Source organism: Mustela nivalis, assembly GCF_964662115.1.
Source record: "Mustela nivalis genome assembly, chromosome: 2".
NCBI lineage: Eukaryota > Metazoa > Chordata > Mammalia > Carnivora > Mustelidae > Mustela > Mustela nivalis.
The window spans coordinates 162,855,769-162,872,804 of NC_139021.1; the positions used below are offsets into that span (position 1 = coordinate 162,855,769).

Here is a 17,036-nt window from a genome sequence, read left to right on the forward strand (position 1 = left end):
CTTATTTATATGAGGAACATTTATTAGATTTGTCTTTCTTTTAAGCTTGATGATTTCACTCTGTGTATCCTGACGGTCACCTGAGTGGGCTCTCTTCTGCTCTCAGGAGAGTCCTCTATCCTAATTGGCTACATAGGCCATTTACGAATTGGCCTTGACTTGTCTCGCCAAGAACTACACGTTCCCCACCAAAGTCCTTGTAGTTCCTGGAACTTGTGCTTCTCAGAATGTGATATGGGATTCATTCCTATCCCCATACCATAGATATTCACATGTGCTCTATCTTCTGCCTGCAACTGTCACCCACCTCTTTCTGTAAAACTGTCACCCCACGCACACACACTTTTATTTTTGTTTTTGTTTTTTTTTTTGGCCTGGCTAAGGTGCATTCAGTCTTCAAAGTAGGCAATTTCTCTGCCAGGAACTCTTCCTTGAACAATCTAGGTTACAATCTCCCTCCTTGCCATGCAGTTTCCACAGTGCCTTGTGCTTACTCTAGAAAGGGTTTTTAAAAGACTGGAAAGATCAAAGATTCAGCTTCCAGGAGCAAGAGGGACCAAGAAATTAGGGACCCTCTGCTTCAAACACAGAAGAGCTGGGGGAAAAAAAAAAACCCGATAGCAATGATTGAAAGGAAGAAAGTGGAGCTCTAGGGGTGAGGCAAGAAGAGAGAACTCAGAAGCACCTTGGGAGAGTAGACTTATTTTAAAGAAGCATGAAAGAAAAAAAAAAAAAAAAAACCAAACCTCGAATAGCTGACTGGAGGTGAGGATTCACTCAGGTCTTGGGTTCTAGAAAGGCAGAGGCCTGGACCAGGGACCCCTGCCCACAGCTGGAACCCCGCAGAGGACCTTAGGGAGTAGAGCATGGGGAAAAGAATTTTCCCACTTGTCCAGGACTCCAGAGAGGAAGTTTGTGGTTTGTCCGGGGCTCTGGATGAACTGAAGTTGTCTGCTATAGAAATGGAAACCACCAGCCTGGCTACGGCATGTGTAGGTGTGAGGCCCCAGTTTACATAACCCGTATGGTGAGGGAATCCTGAAGTCAACACAAAATATCAAAGCTGGTTCCAAAGAGATGACTCTTTTTGGTCCTGTCAGACGTGATTGCAAAACCCAGTTGTTTCGTCTGATCTTTCGCAGCATAAACAACCCCTACTGGAGATGAGTTTATAGTAAGAAATTATAAACTAGGGAATGAACTGCATGAGGGATGGGAGATTGGTAGGTATAACAAACAAGAGAATTCGCCTCTTAAGAACTCTATACAATAGAACAGTTTGAAAAAGACTATGAAATAGTTATGTTCAATACAATTACAAAGAGAAAATTATTAAAAAAGATAAAACAATAGAAATAGTACTATGAAAAAATAGGCAAATTCGAAGAGTACAAATACAATATATAGAAATAAAAAGTTAGTCATTTACACTAAAAAAACCCTCAGTGGTTGGAATTCTTTTCTTATTAGGCAGTAATAATGTATCAGTCAAAAATCCAATAATAAGGGGCACCTGGGTGGCTCAGTGGCTTAAGCTGCTGCCTTCAGCTCAGGTCATGATCTCAGGGTCCTGGGATCAAGTCCCGCATCGGGCTCTCTGCTCAGCAGGGAGCCTGCTTCCTCCTCTCTCTGACTGCCTCTCTGTCTACTTGTAATCTCTGTCTGTCAAATAAATAAATAAATAAATAAATCTTAAAAATAAAAATCCAATAATAACATTAAAAAGGGGAAGGGAGTGCTCAGTTTGTTACATGTCCAACTTTTGGTTTCAGCTCAGGTCACAATCTCAGGGTCCATGCTCAGTGTGGCGTCTGCTTGGGATTCTCCCTGTCCGTCTGCCCCTTTCCCTGCTCTCTCTCTCTCAAATAAATAAATAAATCTTAAAAGGGGGGGCAATAAAGAGAAGTGACATTAATCTCACTTACAAATACTCTTTCAGAAATCCTGATTCAGATATTAATACTGAATTCCAGTGGTATATCAAAATATAATTAAAGACTCCTATAGCATGATAAAAATAAAGAGTGAAGTTCAATCCCCAAACCAGTATCATGCTTAATAGGGAAATATTGGAAATGTCATGTTCAAGTTAGTGCAGGATAAGGATGATAAGGATGCCTTCTTTCACCTCTTGTTTGTTTGTTTGTTTGTTGTTTTTAACTTGTCAATTTGGAATGTGATTGGTGGCAAGTGACAGAATACCTGATTGTCATTTCATATGGGTTTGAGACTACAAGAGACTGAAACAAATAGGGGGTTTATTTTTCTCAAATGAGAAGTCTGTGTTGGTTGAATGTTTTGATAGTTTTGGGTCTAAGCGAAGGTGATGTACATATTGCAAAAGCATCCTCCAAAGCTGTTCTCACCCATTTAGGCTCTCATTGCTAAAGTGTGAGAACGATTGTTTCCCCACATCCTTTCCAGCACTGGCTATTTCCTAACTTCACCTAGGGAGCTTTTTAAAAATTTTTCTTCTTTTTTTGAAACAATCCTTTTTTAAAAAAAGATTTTATTTACTTATTTTAGAGAGAGATAGAGCATGTGAGCAGGGGGAGTAGGGGGAAAGGGAAAGAATCTCAAACAGATTCTATGCTGAACTTGGTGCCCGATGCAAGGCTCCATCTCACGACCCTGAGGTCATGACCTGAGTCAAAATCCAGTCAAGACGCTTAACCGACTGAGCCACCCAGGTTCTTCTAGTGTGCTTCTTTCATAGGTACAACATATCTCAGTGTGTTGATGTGTATTTCTTTAGTGACAAGTGAGGCTGAACGGAACATAATTATTGGCCATTTTTATTTCTTCATTTGTAGATAGTCAGAACGTTACCCATTTTTCTGTTGGCTTGTTTCTCGTGTGTGTGTGTGTGTGTGTGTGTGTGTGAAGGTAAATGGAATTCTTTCCATAGCCTAAGGTGCCAGATGTCACCTCAAATTCCACAGTGAAAGGTGACAATAGACCAACACCAGACCAGCTGCAGGGCAGTCTCACACTGGACTTTACAATCAAGAATATTAAAAAAAAAAAAATCCAGACCAACAGGGGGACAGATTTCCTGTTCACCCCCAGCGGTGATTATCCCAGTATGTGGAATAAAATACATGACAATGGGAGAAATAGGAAGCCAGTGCTAGTCATGAACAGAGTGATGGATGGGAAAAAAAGAGCATTTTCCTTGATTTGGTCGATCTCTTGCCATCATGAATACATCTTCATGTGCAGTTTCATGAGGTGATATCAAGTTGGTTTCCAGAGCATTTCATTGGAGCAGGCTGCTTTGCTGAGACCACAAATGAGTCCGTTGAACAGCACAGATGATTTACATTTGGCTATTTCTTTGTCCAAGGTCTGTGCTGGGAATTCCTCCCTTTTCTAGGAATTTTGGAACCAGCAGATTAGAGATTTTTTACCAAAAAAAGTGAAGCCCAGAGAGACTAGGTCACGTTGTTTAGTGACAGGATAGTAGGTAAAATTTTTACCAGGCGGTTATGCAATCCTTTAAGCATGTTACATATAACGACTTGTTTCATTCTTGTAGTAACCCTACACAGAAGGTATCAGTAGCATTATTCCCATTTAACAGATGAAGAAAACGAGGCCCACAGAAGCCAAGTAACATGCTTGAGACTGCACACTAGTAAGTGAGAGTCAGGATTTGAACCAGGGACTTTGGCTCCAGAATCTTGACCTTAACCACTATGCTATATCTTTCTGTTCAAAGTAAATCCCCTTCAAGCGTACAACTACACTGAATTTCCCCAAGAATGAGATTACAATGGTTACAATGTTTTCCAAACTTTTTTGAAAATATACTTCACCTCAGAACCCAATATACTCACACATCAAAGTGTGTTATAATTGAAAGACAAATTCCTTAAAAACAATCCTCATGCTTATTACATGTGAGACACTCTGATATAGTCCCCCTTCTTTCTCTACACATCTCTTACCCTTTTTTGAAAATAAAAATGCAGGCTACAACTGACTGATGAGTTATGATTCAGAGAAAGAGAAAAAAAATGCTTGTTTTAATTTTTTTTAAAGATTTTTATTCTTGGGGTGCCTGGGTGGCTCAGTCAATTAAGCACTTTTGATCTCAGCTCAGGTCTTGACCTCAGGGTCATGAGTTCAAGCCCTGCACTGGGCTCCACACTGGACATGGAGCCTACTTAAAAAAAAAAAAAAAAATCATTCATAAGTGATCTCTACACCCAGAATGGGACTCATACTCACAACCCCAAGATTATGAGTCTCAAGCTTCACTGACTAAGCCAGCTAGGCACCCCCCAAAAATCCTTCTTTAAACCACTCTTCTAGCTCACATCTCTGTTACGAAAGCTGTTAGTGGTTTATACACGTCAAATTTCCAAACACACAGCACTTGGAGTGGGGAAGTTGGTCAGATAATTTCTATCAAACTTATTTCTGGTCAGTAGGAATTCATTACTCTCCCTGTAGTTAATGTCTAAAGATGGTACACTGGGGCTTCTTTTTTATTTTTTTGAAGATTTTACTTATTTATTTGAGAGAGAGAGAGAGAGCGAGCAGGAGCAGGGGAAGAGTAGAGGGAGAGGGAGAAGCAGATTCCTCACTGAGCAAGGAGACTGGGTTTCATCTCAAGACTCTGGGATCATGACGTGAGCTGAAGGCAGATGCTCAACCAACTGGGGCACCCAGGAGCCCTATGCTGGGACTTTAAACCACCAAGCTGTAATCCTAGGAAAAAATCTGCCTTTTCTCATTCCTCAGTCATTCATTTATGCATTCATTAATTCAATAAATATTTGAGCACCTACCGCATGCCAGGCATTGTGCTAAATCAGGAGTTGGCAAACGGTGGCTGGCAGGCCAACTCCGGAGTGCCACCTGTTTCTGTAAATAAAGTTTTACTGGATCAAAACCATGCCCATTCATTTCTGTACTGTCTGCGGTTGCTTTCACGCTCCAATAGCAGAGCTGAGTACAGAGACCATGTGGCCTGTGAAGCCCACAGTATTTTTTAATCTGGTTCTTTACAGAAAAAGTTGGTAGACTCTGGTGCTAGAGTCTAAAAATACAATGTCGATTTAGACTGGTCTCTGCTGTCCTGGAGGTTTGAATGGTTCTGCTCAGCTTCAGCTGGGTTTCAAGCTCCTTGGGGGGTGGGAAGAGGGGCTCAAGGCTTTTGCCTCCTTCTCATTGTTGTCTCTGAGAACACCTGTTCTCAGTAGTAGCTCAGCGGTCATGTTCCGCTGCTGAAATCGTACAGTAGATCTGGCAGCAGAGATGGGAAAGAAAGAAACCTGCCCACAGGGTAGAAAGGAGAGTTTATTCCTTTAATATAACAAATAGTTTTGTTTCCTAGGTGCTTGTCTGCAGCTATGAGAAGGGAGTTGTCAATTTTCGTTGAGAACCTACTGTGCATCTGGGCATGTGGGTAAGAAAAAACATTTGGTTCAAGCTTTGGCACTTGTATCATGGATATGGGAAGACAGGAGATAAATGGTTTTACTGTAATCCTTCATACTTCTGCTGGGGGACCTGCTGGGTACCTGGAGATGATTTTGGTTAACTACCTTAGGATCCCAAATGTTTGTGTTCCAATGGCTTTTAACTTCCTTGAGTCACTCCAAGACTAGCTGCTGTGTGCCTGAGTGTGTAAGTGAGTTGTGTTTTTCCTTCCTTCATCAAACTTTCTCTTCTGGGTCAGCAATATATATATGATTTTATTTATTTATTTATTTGACAGACAGAGATCACAAGTAGGCAGAAAGGCAGGCAGAGAGAGAGATGGGGGGGAAGCAGGCTCCCCGCTGAGCAGAGAGCCTAATGTGGGACTCGATCCCAGGACTCTGGGATCATGACCTGAGCTGAAGGCAGAGGCTTTAACCCACTGAGCCACCCAGTTGCCCCAAGCACCATAAATATATTTATAGAAAAAATACTGGTCCTTTTAGCCTGGTGGGGAAGACAGAAATAAACACATGGATACAGTATTGTGTATTGACAGTGACACAGAGGTTTTCTAGCAACACAAAGGAGGAGTTCCTAATTAGGGAAGACTTCCTGGAGGAGATGACACTAAGCTGAGCTTTGAGAAGGCTAACTGGACATGGAAGGAGTCATAGGATATTCCTGATGAGGAACCAGCATATGGAAAGGCTAGAGGTGTTCGAAAATATGGTGCTTTCGGGGAATAGCCAGTGGGAGAGCACTGGCCCACCGTCAAAGGGATTTGTGCTTGGATTTTTAATAAAAAATTATTTGTTCTCACTCATTTATTTATTCAATTTAATTATTCATTTGTAGTGGGAACAGGTTGCATGGAGCTCCTCAGTCTTTTTAACTAATGTGGTCAGCCAGTGGGTTTGCGGAAGTCCTCACTGGCTCTCAGCAGGCGTCAGGCTGCAGTCTAGGCCTGGCCTCTCTGGTAGGAGCACCAGCTGCATGAGCCAGTCAGACCCAAAAGGAATCCGACTAGGAGAAGCGCAGTTGCTGTTAAGCCAAGAAAATGCAAGGCAGGTTGGGTGACAGTGATACTGCCATCCCCTTCTGGTAAAAAACGATCGCCTGCAGGGGGGTTTGGGGGGATGGGGATGGGGGGTTGGGGGTTGAGGGGGGTAGGGGGGTGTTGCCCACTGCTCCTACCTCATGGCCGATCTTTCCATCTTCCTGATGAATCTGCCTGAGCCTCGAGCTTTGTAGCTGGTGTCAAGAGGGGAGTTTGTATGGAGACGCTTTGGGAACCGATGTCAAATGCTCAACAAATGTTCTGTGAAGTTCGGTCTATGGCAGGCAGGAAAAAGAGCAGATTAAAGGAATAAAACATAGCCCGCACAGTTTTGGAGAGTACCGGCCAGCTGGGACTCCGTTCTGCCATCCGAGGTGAGCAGGGGGGTAGGCTGATAAGTGCTAACACTTTTTGGTTACACGTGGGCTTTTAATCTTCTCAACAGCCAGGAGGAGAAATGTTAGATCCGATGACTGGAGCAGTTTCCACCCTGCTGTTTGGGGCCCCAAATACAGTGTTTAGATTTCATGGATTCTAAATTCAAGCAACATCAGAAGAATGTCTGCATAAACAGGGTTTGTGTTGATTTGGGGTTTGGGGGAGTATAGGGAAGGGAAACTAACTCCATGTAGCTTAAAGAAATGAGGCGGGTTTGTTAGGAGGTTGGTTGTATCTGGCAGAACTCAAGTAGGTATTGCTGGGCCTTCCTGGGATTGTGACCTTCTTCTCTTGGGCCTGTGGATTCCCCTCCACTTTCATTTGCTTTATTCTTCCCTCTACTCAGCCTACCTTTGCCTCTCCCAGGGTTCACAGGCTCAGTTCCAGGCTCCAGCAATGAGTGGCTTGCAATTCTTGACCCCAATTACAGATCCCCAGGAAAATGAATGGAATTGACCTCTTGTGGGTCAGGTCTTCACCCCGACCCTTTCAGCTATGCCCCCAGGGAGTCAGATAGGGCCATCTATAATACTTTGACTTCTGGGAAGTATATACTTCCTGGTGGGAGTTACTAGTCTCAGAGAAGGGGATTGTGGGCTGTTCGGACTCCCCCCTAAATTGCCTCCAGGACCTCTCTGATCCCTTAGAGGAGTAGGTTTCCTTTAGGGCCCAGTTGCTTTCCTTTAGGGCTGGTTAGTGCCACGTAGGACCACACCTCAGTGTTTCTTTCTGCTTTTCCGGAGTTTAACTTTATGTCCTCGCTGGCTGCTATGGAGGTGAACGCTAGTATATAACTCTGGAGTTAAGGAGTCACAACACATAGCTTAGAAATCCTAGGAGGATACCGTGGGAAGCACTTATATCCAGGTTTAAAGAAAGAGCTTTGCAGAGGTATTACAGTTCATGATCATATATTCAAGTTATGTGGCAGAGCGAATGGGTGTGTCTTTGGCCATCCCTCATCTTCGAGTTTGCAGGCACTTCTCTGCGTTCACCCATGCCTTCTTATCAACATTAGTGTCCACTGGCCTCTGAGAGGGACCCCAGCTTCCCTATAGCAGGATTTTTGTATTCTTGCCTTGTTCCTGCCCAATGATCCTTCCCATACTTGGGATTCCTTCAATTTTCTTACATGTCTCTAATCCATCTGTATCATTTAAGGTCAAGTTCAGGGGCCAAGTCTACCATATAGCTGTCCCTCTTATGCCATCCCTCACTTTTCTTTCTTATTTTAGAACTAATTCAATAGACATTCACTTAATAGTTTTAAACTGAGAGGAATGATGGCCACTTATATTAGTTTGCTGGGCTGCTATAACAAAGAACCACCAACTGGGTGGCTTAAACAACGAGAAATATCTTTTCTCATGGTTCCGGTGGCTAGGAGACCAAGATCAAGGTGTCAGTGGGTCTAGTTTCTCTGAGTGGCCTGCAGATGGTGGTCTTACTGTGTCTTTCCTCTGTGTTCATGAATCCCCGGTACTTTTTGTGGTCCAAATTTCCTCTTTTTATAAGGATACAATTTAGATTGTGTTAGGCTTACCCTATCCTAATGGCCTTATTTTTACCCAGTCACCTCTTTAAAGGCTGTATCTCCAAATATAGTCACATTCTGGCAAGTGAGGGTTAGGGTTTCAACGTATGAATTTTAGGGGGACATGGTGCAGTCTACAACACCAATGGAGACAGAGCTGAACAAGATAGACATGATCTTTGTCTTCTTGTTATTTGATAGTCTGGTAGAGAAGACAGACATTAAGCAACTATTTCTGTGAATATTTGATTCATTACCATTTCAGGGGGCGTCCAAGAAACAGAATACATGGTACTTGTAAAGGTAATCTGGTGTTGAAAGCTGGTCAGAAAAGATCTCCCTGAGAAAGTGAGGTCTGAAGGAAGGGTGGGTGGGAGTCAGCCAGGTGAAGAGGACACCTCGAGTATACGGGACAGAAAGATCCGCTTCTGTGAACTCCAAGCATTGGGAAAGAACATGACATGTACGAAGAATTTAAAGAAGCCACTGGGGTAAGAAGGGAGCTGTGGGAGAAGGAAGACACTAGAAAGTTAAAGGGTCCAGATTACACTGGATATTATATTCCGACATCCTCATTTCAATGCTTAGGACATCCAACCTTGGACTGTTTTAAAAATTTTTTGTTTGGGGGAGGGGGTCCATATATGTTTTGATTTTCCTATGCTCCCATAGGAGGAGAGTCTTTCTTCAGCTCCTTTTATATTCTCCACACAGTATGCAACATAGGTTGGGCATATAGTAGACGGTCACTAAATAAATTAAGGGGTTGTAATGAGAAATGAAATTGACAGAAGCCTTCTTGCCTAAAATTAGGGGCTGACCCAATCTTGGCGGACTGTCTCCTTGAGACTTTCAAAGGTGAGGACTTTTGGTAATATGTTGCCACCTAGTGCTCCTTTTTATTACAACAACAGAAGGGAAATGAAGCACTCTCTTTCATCAGCAGCAATTAATTTGTCCAACCACCCATCCTTTCATCCATTCAGCCATCCAAGTTGATGTCCACCTGCATCTCTTCCCTGTGATTTGAACGTGGCATGTTCCTTTCCACTTCCTACGGTTCCTTGATTTCCTTTCTTTTGCTCTCTCTCTCTCTCTCTTTGTCCCTATGCTGCAAGGGAAGCTCTCAGGCATCAGTGTCTAGATTGCCAGAGCACCCATTGTGCTCACTATTGGCATGGCATATTCTAGATGATCTAGACCATCGTATAGTGTTAGAATTAATTGCAGACTTTCCTTTCTCTCTTTCCCCCAAAGCCAGATCATGAATGCAAAGGGCTGTGTCTCTGCCTTAGTTAGTTCTGTGGCTCCCCTGGGCATTCTTGTACCTCCAGTATAGCCAGCGCTTTAAAAAAACTTTCTGGATTGAATTTCTGTCACCTTGGCAGGTCATCTGCTTGTAAAATAATCCTTCAGGGGATTGTTGGGAAATGGGAAGACATATAGCACCACAACGGATTCCAGGACAAGATATGATGGGTGGCCTGGGCCCTCTAAGTCTTTCTCTGTTTTTTGTTTTGTTTTGATTAAGTATTTTATTTATTTATTTGACAGAGAGATCACAAGTAGGCAGAGAAGCAGGCAGAGGGAGAGGAGGAAGCAAGCTCCCTGAGCCCACTGAGCCACCCAGGCACTCCATCTTTCTCTGTCCTTATGCACCTTCTGGGATGTTATGGGGTCTCTCTGGATCATGGTGGTCCCACAACCTGATAGTCCCACAGTGTGAACAGGTCTCCTGTAAACACACCATGCAGCCCGAGTTGTGTTGCAGCCCTATGCTTGCCTCATTTCTCTTAGCTGTGCTTGCAGTTTGGTTCAGGCCGCTTCTCCAGCTTCATCTTCCACCTCACCCATCACCTCCACGCACAGTATACCTCAGCCATATTACGTCACATTTGTCAACAGCTATACAATCTCCATTTATCAATGAGATATAATTGTACGAATGTGAATTTCTCCCATGTTCAGTAATGTTCCAATTAAGATTTCTCATGAGGAACTTGAAAAGCATCCTGAAAATTATATGGGGTGATGGAGGTTCATGAGAAGCCAGTGCAGTCTTGACAGAAGTAGGGTTGGGGGACTTGCCCTCCAATTTTTTTTTTTTAATTTTAATTTTTTAAAAAGATTTTATTTATTTTATTTGACAGAGAGAGAGATCACAAGTAGGCAGAGAGGCAGGCAGAGACAGAAGCAGGCTCCCTGCTGAGCAGAGAGCCCAATGCGGGGCTCTATCCCAGGACACTGAGATCATGACCTGAGCCGAAGGCAGTGGCTCAATCCACTGAGCCACCCAGGCGCCCCTTGCCCTCCAATCTTGATGACTGGCTACAAAACCACCATAATAAAACCTTGCGGTACTGGCGCAGGAGCAAACCAGAGAGGTCAGAACAGACCCATCTATATGGGAACCAAGATGCTGAAAATGGGCTCACTCCATTGAGGAAAAAATTGGATCCTTAGCTCACACCATATGCAAAAGTGAACTCCAAATGGACTAAAGAACTAAATGCTAAAAAATAAAACTATGAAACTAATGGAAGAGAACAATAGAGAAAACCTTTATGGCCTTGGGGCTGTTGAGAAGGACTTGTTAAATTATCTGAAAGGGCATATAAAGAGGAAAAAAAAAGATGAAGGGCTACAAAATGAAGGATTATTATCTTCAGCCAAGTTTCTAGTCTTTGAAAGTAGATTAATGTCCAGACTTTGCAAAGTCCTCTTGCAAATCAAATCAAAAAGAAAAAGAGCAATTGAAAAATAGACAAAGGCTATAAATAGACAATTCACAGAAGGTGACCGCATGTAGCTTATGGATGTGTGAAGAAATGTTCAATTTTACTAGTAGTTAGAGAGATGCAAAGTAAAACAAAAATATGTTGACATTACTTCCATGATAATTGACAGAATTTATCAACTTGGCTAATTAGATGAATCAGGATTTGTAAGGCACTTAGAATAGTATCTGGCACTTAGTAAACACCATGTGAGTGTTTATGAATAAACTACCATGCACTGGCAAGGATGGGAGTGGGGGGACAGAACCCTTACACTATGCAGTGGAGCATCGTATAAGGCAGTAATTCTGGGGTGTGATCTAGCAGTACTTGGTGAAGGTAAGTACCCAGGACTTCTTCCAGGCTACAAGGCACCATTTGTTCCATTGGAAAATAGTGTCCACCACTAAGCAGATGAATTTTGAAAAGGCATACCCACTGCATGGTTATAGTCTTCTAGGTTCATGACTTGCCTGGGAACAGAGCTTTTGGGGGAAGAAAACGGCACGTCTTCCTTCAGCAGGGCACATGACATAGCAAAGATAGGAACTGTGTTCCAGCCCCCACAGGCCCCCTGGCTGGATGTCTTTGTACGGGACAGATTGCATAACCCATCGCGGTGGCCCTGTGCATCCCCTTTAACTTTACCAGTCTCATCCCTGGACATATATTTCCTAGGAATTGCATGTAGGTCCATAAAAGATCAGGGACAAGGATGATTATCATTCCTCTGTTTGTGGTATCAGAGAGGTGGAGGGGACGTTGGTATCCATTTGGGGAATGGAAGTCACAGTGTGGATGTCCAATATGGAATCCTAGGCAGCAATCAGAAGTGATAAGCTAGGATTGCAATAAAAACAGCAATAGGACAGATATGAAAAAAGAACATGGAGTAGGGGCGCCTGGGTGGCTCAGTGGGTTAAGGTCATGATCTCAGGGTCCTGGGATCGAGTCCCACGTCGGGCTCTCTGCTCAGCGGGAAGCCTGCTTCCTCCTCTCTCTCTGCCTGCCTCTCTGCCTACTTGTAATCTCTCTGTCAAATAAATAAATAAAATCTTAAAAAAAAAAAGAACATGGAGTGAAAAAAAGTAGAAAATAAGGTGATCCGTAAGTCCAATATCATCGTCAAACATTTAAAAAATAAACTAATAAAAGTGTATACACTTTTCAAAAATACAAATCCATGCATAGTAGCCTGAATAGCTATGGGACTGAGGAGAGATGTCAGTAAGGCTGGGGATAAAGGGAAATGATAATACTAGAGAGGGGTCTTCCACGTTTCAAGGCAAAGCTGTTTACTCCACTTGGCGGAGAGGGAGAAGATCTGGTCTTGAGAAAGGAGCCCCAGATGAAAGGTAGCTTTTCACGGTGACGGTGTGGCTCCACATCCGTTTTCCTAGAGTGCTACGAGGCTGCACCCTGTTCTTCTCACCACTGGTGACTAAACTCTTTGAAAGCAGGGTCTGTGTCTTCTCTGCCTTACTTTCCCCTCTGTGTGTTGCACACAGAAGCTGCTTCATTAGAATTGAATTAGAACTCAATCTGAGATTATTTCTTGTTCCTGCGACCGAATCTTTGTCACAGAGAGCAGAGAGTGGCTGCCGGTCCTTCCAGAAACCTCTGATCCACATTTCCATCTAAGCGTTGGTCCTACGTGGGCCCTAGCGTCCCCGGGGATCTGCCCCACTGCCCTCTCTACCTAGCGCCTCATAAACGGACCTTGAGATTCCCCCAAGCCTCTCGGGTGCCCCGCCCCTTCCCATCCTTGGTTCCGCCCCATTCGGGATAATTTGCATATGCCTCTAAGAGACCCAGCCCAGGTGCCCGCCCCACAGGCTCCGCCCCTTTCAGTCCTAGGGTTCCCTAGAGGGCGTGGCGGTTGCCAGGCGACGGGAAGACGCGCCGAGCGCCGGGTTTCTGCCCCACCTCCCGGACTGGATACAAATAACGCCGCGCCCTTTTAGACGCTGGGGGAAGTGCACAGCCCCTTCCTCAGACTCGGGCCCAGTTTCTGCGATTACCACAGCAGCCTCTGAGGCCACCCCCAGAGAGCGTCAGGATGGCCGAGGTCAGGAGTCAGTGCCCCTCTCTCTGTCGTGTCTCGCTCGACTCCTCTCCATCGTCCTTTTCTACTATCCACTTGTCCCCTGTCACATCCACTGATCCCAGCATTCCCGGCCATCAACATCCTATTCCCCTTCGGCAGCCTTACCCCACCCCTCTGTCTGCATGGTTCTGGCCCCTTTACCTCCTGTCTCTCCTTCGGTTGGGTAGGCACACCCCACCCCCACTCTTAAAATTGGCGCTGTGTCATACATAGTATGAAATTCATGAGTTCCCAGACTCGCGCATGACAGGCGCCCACCCCTAGATTTTGAACCATTAGGCGACAGGCACCACCCAATGGAGAGAGACGCACTGACTGGGGGCACCTGGAGGAAGGCTTCACAGATACTCACTGTCACCCTTATTCCCTGATCTTTGTCCACCTGTCACACCATGATTCCTTATCATCTGATCACCTGCTGTGACACATTAAGCTCTTCACTCATTGCCAATGCCCTGTCATTGACCACTATGTTAAATCTTGTAGCGTCATACATCCCCCCACTTTGTAGTACATCCCATCTTCAGCCTCATGGATGAGGGGTCATTTCTGCAGTCCTTTATTGACTATTTGTCCATTAACACCCTCATTTGTAATTTGGACAACCTTCAGTCCCTGTCACCACATGCTGGTCACAGTCCCCATTCACCATGGTCCCACCCTATTCCTCCATCACCCCGTTATAGTTATAGATGAGTCCTCCCTCATCTCACCTGTCACAGGGTCAGTCCCAACCAGGATCAGCTACATAATTGGTGCGGCTCAATGAAAAATGAAAATACAGAGCCCCTTGTTAACAAATTATTAAGAATTTCAAAATGAGACAGCAGAGTATTAAACCAAGGGTAGAGCTTATTGAGGGAGGGGCCCTGTGCACCCTCACAGGTTGTGCACCCACCAAAAGCCTGGTTCCCGCTTCTCTCATCGCCATTATGCCCCCATTCTATTCTACTTCCTTCTATCTCTTCTACACCATTCACGTCCCTCATCATTCCATCTCCTCTCCCACATCTGTTTCCCCCTTATAAGCACCATCTTCCTTTGGGCAAATCTCCCTCCTTCCCTTAATACACAATCCCCTTCCCACCCTCCTCCTCTTCACTCCTGGGTTCCTCACTCTCCTGTCCCTCTCACCTCCACACAGTGCTGGCCACCACACTCACCCTGTTACCCTCACTCATTCATGTCCCTTTCCTCCTCATCTCCTCCTCCTGTTCCTTCTAGCTCTCCTTTAATTGTCCCTTTAAAAAAATTAACATATAATGTTTTGTTTGCCCAGGAGTACAGGTCTGTGAATTGTCAGGCTTACACACTTTACAGCACTCACCATAGCACATACCCTCCTCAGTGTCCATAATGCAACCACCCTCTTTATACCCTCCTCCTCCCAGCAACCCTCAGTTTGTTTTGTGAGATTAAGAGTCTCTTATGCTTTGTCTCCCTCCCAATCCCATCTTGTTTCATTTTTTTCCTCCCCTACTTCCCAAACCCCCCACTTTGCCTCTCATATTCTTCGTATCCGGGAGCTCATATGATAATTGTCTTTCTCTGATTGACTTAATTTCACTCAGCATAATTCCCTTTAGTACCATCCATGTCGTTGCAAATGGCAAGATTTCATTTCTTTTGATGGCTGCATAGTATTCCAGAGTGTGTGTGTGTGTGTGTGTGTGTGTGTGTGTGTGTATACCACATCTTCTTTATCCATTCATCTGTGGATGGACATCAAGGTTGTTTCCATAGTTTGGCTATTGTGAACATTGCTGCTATAAACATTTGGGTGCATGTGCCCCTTCTGATCACTACATTTGTATCTTTAGGGTAAATACCCAATAGTGCGATTGCTGGGTCGTAGGGTAGCTCTATTTTCAACTTTTTGAGGAACCTCCATACAGTTTTCCAGAGTGGCTGCACCAGCTTGCATTCCCAACAACAGTGTAGGAGGGTTCCCCTTTCTCCGCGTCCCCGCCGGCATCTGTCATTGCCTGACTTGTTAATTTTAGCCATTCTGACTGGTCTGAGGTGGTATCTCATTTGTATTTCCCTGATGCCGAGTGATGTGGAGCACTTTTTCATGTGTCTGTTGGCCATCTGGATGTCTTCTTTGCAGAAATGTCTGTCCATGTCCTCTGCCCATTTCTTGATTGGATTAGTTGTTCTTTGGGTGTTGAGTTTGTTAAGTTCTTTATAGATTTTGGATACTAACCCTTTATCTGATATGTCATTTGTGAGTATTTTCTCCCATTCTGTCAGTTGTCTTTTGGTTTTGTTGACTGTTTCCTTTGCTGTGCAAAAGCTTTTGATCTTGAAGAAATACCAATAGTTCATTTTTGCCCTTCCTCCCCTTGCCTTTGGCGATGTTTCTAGGAAGAAATTGCTGCAGCTGAGGTCAAAGAGGTTGCTGCCTGTGTTCTCCTCAAGGATTTTGATGGATTCCTGTCTCACATTGAGGTCTTTCATCCATTTGGAGTCTATTTTTGTGTGTGGTGTAAGGAAATGATCCTGTTTCATTCTTCTGCATGTGGCTATATAATTTTCTCAACACCATTTGTTGAAGAGACTGTCTTTTTTCAAATGGACATTCTTGACTGCTTTGTCAAAGATTAGTTGACCATATTGTTGAGAGTCTATTTTTGGGCTCTCTATTCTGTTCCATTAATCTCTATGTCTGTTTTTGTGCCAGGACCATACTGTATTGATGATGACAGCTTTGTAATAGAGCTTGAAGTCTAAAATTATGATGCCACCAACTTTGGCTTTCTTTTTCAACATTCCTCTGGCTATTCGAAGTCTTTTCAAATAAATTTTAGGATTATTGTTACATTTCTTTGAAAAAGATTGGTGGTATTTTGATAGAAATTGCATTAAACATGTAGATTGCTTTAGGTAGCATAGACATTTTCACATTTATTATTCCAATCCATGAGCATGGAGCACTTTTCCATTTCTTTGTGTCTTCCTCAGTTTCTTTCATGAGTACTTTATAGTTTTCTGAGTACAGATTCTTTGCCTCTTTGGCTAGGTTTATTCCTAGGTATCTTATGGTTTTGGGTGCAATTGTAAATGGGATCGACTCCTTAATTTCTTTTTCTTCTATCTTCTTGTTGGTGTATAGAAATGCAACTGATTTCTGTGCATTGATTTTATATCCTGACACTTTACTGAATTCCTGTACAAGTTCTAGAAGATTTGGAGTCGGGTCTTTTGGGTTTTCCACATAAAGTATCATATCATAAGTTTGACTTATTTGCCGATTTGGATGCCTTTAATTTCTTTTTGTTGTCTGATTGCTGAGGCTAGGACTTCTAGTACTATGTTGAATAGCAGTGGGTGATAATGGACATCCCTGCCGTGTTCCTGACCTTAGTGGAAAAGCTCTCAGTTTTTCTCCATTGAGAATGATATTCTCTGTGGGTTTTTCATAGATGGCTTTGATGTTATTGAGGTGTGTACCCTCTATGCCTACACTTTGAAGAGTTTTGATCAAGAAAGCTTGCTCTACTATGTCAAATGCTTTTTCAGCATCTACTGAGAGTATTATATGGTTCTTGTTCTTTCTTTTATTAATTTATTGTATCACATTGATTGATTTGTGGATGTTGAACCAACCTTGCAGTCCAGGAATAAATCCCACTGGGTCGTGGTGAATAATCCATTTAATGTACTGTTGGATCCTATTGGCTAGTATTT

General features: G+C 43.6%; 1 protein-coding gene across 3 annotated transcripts in view; it reads left to right on the forward strand.

The window, feature by feature from the left end:
- Positions 1 to 17,036, forward strand: part of CFAP58 (cilia and flagella associated protein 58) — a 118,841-nt gene that overhangs the window by 1,856 nt on the left and 99,949 nt on the right. Inside the window, exon 1 of one of the 3 annotated variants that reach the window (XM_082722551.1) lies at positions 6,609 to 6,864. The exons of 1 other annotated variant lie outside the window; for it this stretch is intronic. Coding sequence is in view for 1 of the 2 variants with exons in the window: in XM_082722550.1 (XP_082578676.1) it covers positions 13,299 to 13,307 (9 nt within the window). In the remaining variant the exon portion in view is untranslated. Of the gene's footprint in view, positions 1 to 6,608; positions 6,865 to 13,129; positions 13,308 to 17,036 lie in introns of those variants that run through there. One more of the 3 variants, XM_082722550.1, reaches the window with a different exon arrangement.